The sequence below is a fragment of the Spermophilus citellus genome, assembly GCF_964194105.1.
Source record: "Spermophilus citellus genome assembly, chromosome: 6".
In the NCBI taxonomy this organism is placed as follows: Eukaryota; Metazoa; Chordata; class Mammalia; order Rodentia; family Sciuridae; genus Spermophilus; species Spermophilus citellus.
In genome coordinates this window covers 70,767,079-70,774,542 of record NC_138187.1, presented here as the reverse complement: position 1 = coordinate 70,774,542, position 7,464 = coordinate 70,767,079, and the positions used below count along the sequence as shown (strand labels likewise).

General features: G+C 51.0%; 1 protein-coding gene across 1 annotated transcript; it reads left to right on the top strand.

Moving 5' to 3' along the window:
- The first annotated feature begins 793 nt into the window (after nucleotides 1-793).
- FZD8 (frizzled class receptor 8) lies at nucleotides 794-5,939 on the top strand. Its single transcript, XM_081297636.1, has one exon. It carries the CDS (start codon nucleotides 1,670-1,672, stop codon nucleotides 3,758-3,760), a length of 2,091 nt encoding a protein of 696 aa, XP_081153762.1. The 5' UTR covers nucleotides 794-1,669; the 3' UTR covers nucleotides 3,761-5,939.
- The last annotated feature ends 1,525 nt before the right edge of the window (nucleotides 5,940-7,464 follow it).

The window sequence follows — 7,464 nt, the reverse complement described above, 5'->3', positions numbered from 1 at the left end:
TTACTTTTTGTAAAGGAAGCACTGCGCCCGGATGGTTTATGTATTTTATCTCACCCAATTATTAAAAACCCCTAAGAGATAGATGCGGTGATCACCCCACTTTCTAGGTAATGAAACTGAGGCTCCCGAAGTAAAACAGCTGAGCCACAGGGGGGTCCCAAGCGGGCATCTGTGCAGCGAGACCCTTGTGCGCTTGCAGCCCGACTCGAGAGCACCTCACTAGGCTGCCTCAAATCCAGCCCCCCATCTAGAATGAACTAAGGTCATTCCACTCCTGCCACATCTCCAAGGCTCAAAACCCATCACTCTGAGAACCCCAAGAACTGCGTCCTTCCAGGGTTCCCTAAGGGTCCAGGTCTGGGTAGGTCTTTGCGCATTAGCCTGTTGCGCGACTTCCAAGTTGCCTTGGCTCTCAAGGGAGTCTCGGGGCCCCACCTCCAGCATGTCACCCCATTCGTGGAGACTTAGCAGGCAGGGGTTTGACCGATTTGAAAGAGCACTGGGAGGCGCACACTGCAATAAAACTCCGTCCCCAAGCACAAACTCGGGGAAATAGGGCCAAGATCTCAGACTCACAGAGGTCTGTGGGGAACACTCGTAACAAACGCTCCCTCTCTGCGGTCAATCCCAAGGTTATCAAAACTCTACATCTGCAGAAAGCCCACATGGCCATCAGGACACTACGGACGTCCTTAAGGAAGGTTGAGCCTTGGGAGCGAGTAGACTCCGCCCTGTCGTCCGGTGATTGGTGAGCCTAGAGGTGGGCGGAGACCAAGTCCAGGCTGTATAAATATTCATGAGCCGGCCGCGCGGCGCTAGCGGGGCTGGAGCCGGGAAGTTGGGCTAAGGGCGCTGCTCGTGCCGAGGAGGCGGCGGCTGGGCGCGGGCCGAGGCGCTCAGGTGTCGGTTCCTTCTAGTCTGGATTTGCTTCTGTGTGTCTAGCGAGAAGCGGACTGCCTGTATCTCACTCGACTGCGGCCAGAGAGCGACGCGGACTTTTCCTGGAGACGGATCCTTCTGTCCCCGCGGCGTACAGATTGACGGACTCACGCCGGAGAAAGATCGCAGAGGCCTCGGGCGTGCGGGGTCCTGAACTCCAACAGTGGTGGCGCGGCCTTTGGGGCGGGCATGAGCCCTCGCGGGCCGAAAAGGGGCCGCGAGGGCTGACCCGGCACAGCGAGCAGCTTGGCCCAGCCATCTTGACTGCGCACCGCGGCCCGAAAGGAAACTTGCTGCGCCGCCGCCCTAGGTGCCCGACAAAGTCACCGCTGCTGGGCGCCAAGCAGAGAAGTGGCCAGACGAGCGGGAGAGGAAACAGAGTGTACGGGACGATGGACCAAGGGCCCGCCACCCTGCTCCGTGAGGGCTGAGTGAGACCCAGAGTAAGAGGGACAGACCCTCTGGGACTGTGGCACGCGACTGCAGCCACCTTCTCTCCTGGAGTGGCAGAGAGGAGGTGCGGACGACCTCTGCCCAGGCTTTCGACCGCTTCGTTGCAGACGTGCCCCAGACAGGAGCTAGATTATTGGAAAATCCCCTCTTCTCCCCAAGGAAAGGCAAAAGACCCGCAGGTCACCCGTTCACCCCTTACCAGGCTCAATTGCTTGGATCCCCCTGGGACCCTCCGCGCACTGCCTGGAAGACTAGGGCAAGGGCCGAGGCGCGCAGCATGGAGTGGGGTTACCTGTTGGAAGTGACCTCTCTGCTGGCCGCCTTGGCGCTGCTGCAGCGCTCAAGCGGCGCAGCAGCCGCCTCGGCCAAAGAGCTGGCGTGCCAAGAGATCACCGTGCCGCTGTGTAAAGGCATTGGCTACAACTACACCTACATGCCCAACCAGTTCAACCACGACACGCAGGACGAGGCGGGCCTTGAGGTGCATCAGTTCTGGCCGCTAGTGGAGATCCAGTGCTCCCCCGACCTCAAGTTCTTTCTGTGCAGCATGTACACGCCCATCTGCCTGGAGGACTACAAGAAGCCGCTGCCACCCTGCCGCTCGGTGTGCGAGCGCGCCAAGGCCGGCTGCGCGCCGCTCATGCGCCAGTACGGCTTCGCTTGGCCGGACCGCATGCGCTGCGACCGGCTGCCGGAGCAAGGCAACCCCGACACGCTGTGCATGGACTATAACCGCACAGACCTGACCACGGCCGCGCCCAGCCCGCCGCGCCGCCTGCCGCCGCCGTCTCCTGGAGAGCAGCCACCCTCCGGCAGCGGCCACGGCCGCCCGCCGGGGGCCAGGCCCCCGCACCGCGGCGGCAGCGGCAGGGGCGGTGGCGGAGGGGACGCAGCGGCGCCCCCAGCGCGAGGAGGCGGTGGCGGGAAGGCACGGCCCCCTGGTGGCGGCGCGGCTCCCTGCGAGCCCGGGTGCCAGTGCCGTGCGCCCATGGTAAGCGTGTCCAGCGAGCGGCACCCGCTGTACAACCGCGTCAAGACAGGTCAGATCGCCAACTGCGCACTACCCTGCCACAATCCCTTCTTCAGTCAGGACGAGCGCGCCTTCACCGTCTTCTGGATTGGCCTGTGGTCGGTGCTCTGCTTCGTGTCCACTTTCGCTACCGTCTCCACCTTCCTCATCGACATGGAGCGCTTCAAGTATCCGGAGCGGCCCATCATCTTCCTGTCTGCCTGCTACCTCTTCGTGTCAGTCGGCTACCTGGTGCGCCTGGTAGCGGGTCACGAGAAAGTGGCTTGCAGCGGCGGCGCGCCGGGCGCTGGCGGCGCTGGGGGTGCTGGCGGCGCGGCAGCTGCAGCGAGCGCGGGCGCGGCAGGCGCGGGAGCGAGCGGCGCGGGCGGGCGCGGCGAGTACGAGGAGCTGGGCGCTGTTGAGCAGCACGTGCGTTATGAGACTACCGGCCCTGCGCTGTGCACCGTAGTCTTCCTGCTAGTTTACTTCTTCGGCATGGCCAGCTCCATCTGGTGGGTTATCCTGTCGCTCACGTGGTTCCTGGCGGCAGGCATGAAGTGGGGCAACGAAGCCATTGCCGGCTACTCGCAGTACTTCCACCTGGCCGCTTGGCTTGTGCCCAGCGTCAAGTCCATTGCAGTTCTGGCGCTCAGTTCGGTGGACGGTGACCCAGTGGCAGGCATCTGCTACGTGGGCAACCAGAGCCTCGATAATCTGCGTGGCTTCGTGCTGGCCCCTCTTGTCATCTACCTCTTTATTGGCACTATGTTTCTGCTGGCCGGCTTCGTGTCGCTTTTCCGCATCCGCTCAGTCATCAAGCAGCAGGGTGGCCCCACCAAAACGCACAAGCTAGAGAAGCTCATGATCCGCCTGGGCCTCTTCACTGTGCTTTACACTGTGCCCGCCGCCGTCGTAGTCGCCTGCCTCTTCTATGAGCAGCACAACCGTCCTCGTTGGGAGGCCACACACAACTGCCCGTGCTTGCGGGACCTGCAGCCCGACCAGGCGCGCAGGCCCGACTACGCAGTCTTCATGCTCAAGTACTTCATGTGCCTGGTGGTGGGCATTACCTCTGGCGTGTGGGTCTGGTCAGGCAAGACGCTGGAGTCTTGGCGCGCCCTGTGCACCCGTTGCTGCTGGGCCAGCAAGGGCGCCGCGGTGGGTGGGGGTCCAGCTGCAGGGGCCGCAGGGGGCGGCGGCGGGCCAGGGGGCGGTGGCAGCGCTGGACCCGGCGGGGGCGGGGGGCCGGGTGGCGGCGGGGGCTCCCTCTACAGCGACGTCAGCACCGGCCTGACGTGGCGGTCTGGCACGGCCAGCTCCGTGTCTTATCCAAAGCAGATGCCATTGTCCCAGGTCTGAGCAGAGGGGAGGGGGCGCCCAGAAGGGGCGGAAAGGGGGAGGGGAAGGAGACCCAGTGTGGTGAAGGGACACTTAAGGGGCTGAGGTTCCCACCCCTTCACAGTGTTGATTGCTATTAGCATGATAATGAACTCTTAATGGTATCCATTAGCTGGGACTTAAATGACTCGCTTAGAACAAAGTACCTGGCATTGAAGCCTCCCAGACCCAACCCCCTTCCCTCCATTGATATTCCAGGAGCTCCTCCAGCCAGGCGTTAATTTCCTTTGGCAGAGCAGGGTGGACTCTGTAGTATTTCCAGAACCTGAGATTAGGAGCCCTTGTTGATTGCCCTTTGCTGAGCTTGAAGCCAGATCTACAGATTTCACCCGAGGGACCTCTTTTTCTCCCTCCACTTGCCTACATAAACTTACTCCTAACATATCCTAGAGGAGGGATGACTGCGACCTAATGGGATTGCACGGTTTGGGTATTCTTAATGACCAGGCAAATGCCTTAAATAAACAAGAAATGTCTTAATTATACACCCCAAGTAAATACGGGTTTCTTACATTAGAGGATGTATTTATATAATTATTTGTTAAATTGTAAAAATGTGTAAAATATGTATATAGCCAAAGATATACAGTGTGTACATTTTTTGTAAAAAGTTTAGAGGCTACCCCTTGTAAGAACAAATATAAGTATTCTATTTTGTCAATAAAATGACTTTTGATAAATGATTTAAACATTGCCCTCTCCCCCTGCCTCTTCTAAGCTGTTACCTTTACAGTGCTAACTAAGGACCCGTGGGGAAAATGGACATTTTCTGGTTGCCATTCTGTACACTGACTTTAGGCATGGAGAAAATTACCTGTTAACCTTTAGTTCTTAAACTGTGAGCAAAGTAAATATCATTGTTGAACTGAAATCAAAAGTGAGTTTTTGCACCTTCCCCAAAGATAGTGTTTTCATTGGTACCTCTTTTCTGATCAATGGATTACAACACACCTTAGTGTATGTAAATGGAACTTTTGCAAAAGCAGTACTTCCACTTAGGCCTTGTTATTTATCTTGTATAATATCACTAAAGGTTTCAAAACTGCACATCCTTATCCCGCGTCGATGATTTTGAAAACACCTGGTTTTCCAGGGTTTGAACATACTGCTGAAGTGTGGAGGTTAATATTTTAAACCATAGATCACTCTTTTCAGCATAAGTCATTTGACAATCTGGTACTGGAGCAGGCACTCTTTAATGGATTAAACTAACGGGTTAACATCTTAATAACCTTCCATGCTTGTGTATACCAAATGTGCTGCTTTTCCTAGAGAAAAAGCTATTGTTCCTCTGTCAAGACTAAGCTAATTTATTTGAGCAGAAGGCTGTTGAATTAGCAGAAGAATGCTTTGGCAATTGTTGAACTTTTTACCTGTCTGCCCAGTGGCTCAGCACATCATTCCTTTAAGAGGAGCTAAATGAATAGGGTTAATCTGTAGGGAACTTGGTCTTTTGAGTTTGAAAAACTTTGATCTTTTCTCCTCTCCAAATGTGCTGTATAGTCTAAAGTTTCTTTCCCTGCTGCCCGGCTCCTCTTGGTGCAGACCAATTGGCCACCGTGGAGCCTTAAAGTTCTTCCATTAAAGGGATGTGGGACTTTTACTTTAAAAAGGAGAGAGAGCGAGGGAGAGGAAGACTTGTAACAGTTAGTGAAGACCAGAGGCACAAGTGCGCTCAGCCTTTTAAACAGCTTTTCCCGGCATTGTTAGCCAGCCTGCAGGCAGCTAGGCATGGGTTGAAGCATTATAGAAAAGGGCTCTGAATGCCCTACAGGTGGTCTGCGCACATAATCCCCCAATTTAAAGCGTTTTCCTTTGCTGGACAATTGCATTACAAAACTCCCTTCTTTTTCGCTCCTAATTGAACCAATGAACTATTATAAACTACAAGTTTTTCTTAAAAAAAAAAAAATCCTCAGTGCCTAAATTCTATTGACTAAATTCTGGCAAGTTTTCTGAACTGAACCTTTTAAAGCTCCGGAAGTAAAAGCTCCTTCATAGACATTTCTTTTTCAGATATTTTTATTCCTTATGCTTGTTATTTTCTGGCAGATTAGCAATAATTTAAAAGTAATTGCTAAGGTTGTGTGTTCATACTGAAAAGATAGCCCCAGGTCCCTTATTAACCTGTCAATCAAGATAAGAAATGGTCAGCTACCCTACTAATGACAGGGACATCAATCATTGTGGAAAGGGAGGGGACTTTTTCAGTGCATTCTTCATAGATGTTTGTTCTCTTTTCCTGGAAAAAAAAAATATGTTGTTTTTTTTTTTCTAACTAATGGGAGGAAAACTACTTCCTTTACTGATTTTTCTCATGCAAGAGACTTTTAAGAAAAGTTTTGTGATAGTAGCATTTCCAGAGTCTTTCTTTGTGTTAGATTTTTTTTTAAATTAGATATGCAATAAGAATACCTACTTTAGCTATCATGCCCATTTTATTTTTGGCAGTCAGACATTGTAAAAATCTTTATCTTGCCAGCATTTTTATTTATTAAAGAACAATTATTTTGTAACTTAGGTATCAATGAATGTCCTGCATCTAACCCATGTGGTAACACTTGTGCTGTAGTGTGCATAAACCAGCCACAAACTTCACATATTCTGTTATATAGTAGAATTTTGAGGGCAGGTCTTGATCACATATGTTGGGAAAATGAGAGCTTAAAAACCACTGGTTAGCTTCCTGGTTGTCTAATGTGGTATTCTGAATAATGACACATTTTCAACTATATGATAGAGAAGGAATTGTTTGACTTTGAAGCTTTTGACCTTATTATTTCAAAATGTCCTTGTAAAATGCCATATTTGATAACTTTCACAAATAGCTGTAAGAATGCCCCATCTAAACAAGGTTGTCAAACAAACCAACCCTATTTACATTCTGAGGACAACATTCAGCAAAAAGACCTGTACCTATAATCACTATAGACTGATTTCAGAGACTGATATTTAAAATACAAGTGCTGGTCTTTGCCTTTAAAGCTAAAATTTTGATTAAAATGTTGCCAGTACCCAAATGGTATCTACTGGAATCAAAAACCCAAAATTGATTTTAGGGATGGGAAGAGTAAAGAAGGGTCTCTATAGGTCCACTTATGTTACACAAATGAATGAGTCCCTTGCTAGGACACCCATTTGTGCTCTGTAGAGGTATCCTTCATTACTATATGAAACAAGTGTTAGTTTTTTAAAATCTTGTCGATATTTGGGGGGTGGGGGGATGTGGTTGCTGTGTGGCTAGAAGATCAATGTAAATAAAATCTAATATGGTTAAAAACATTAGTAAAACCAAAGCTCATTAAAATTACTTGTGGGAGAAGTTATGGGGGACACTTTCTTTTTGCTTTATAATAAATGCAATTTGAAAGTATCGGAAGACAAGGAGGAAAGCATAACAAAGTTTAAGGAGCAAACCGTGTCTTATTACAGTGTCTTAACCTGCACTGCCCACGTGCAGTTGCATGTAATACTTCAAAGTCTGCAGGAAAAAGTCAGATTCTCTTGTCCAAAGAGAGTCAATGGCAGAGCAGATGGTGCAATTTAAAGAGTAGGTGCAAACATTCTAAGGAGGCTCAAAACAAATCCAGCAGCTATCAACTTTCCACATTTGATACTATACTGCCATCTTGTGGTGCCACAAAGTTCCAGAACATGGAGGATAT

Excerpts from the sequence above, each read along its gene's own strand:
- FZD8 (XM_081297636.1), top strand. The coding sequence starts at position 1,670 with ATGGAGTGGGGTTACCTGTTGGAAGTGACCTCTCTGCTGGCCGCCTTG.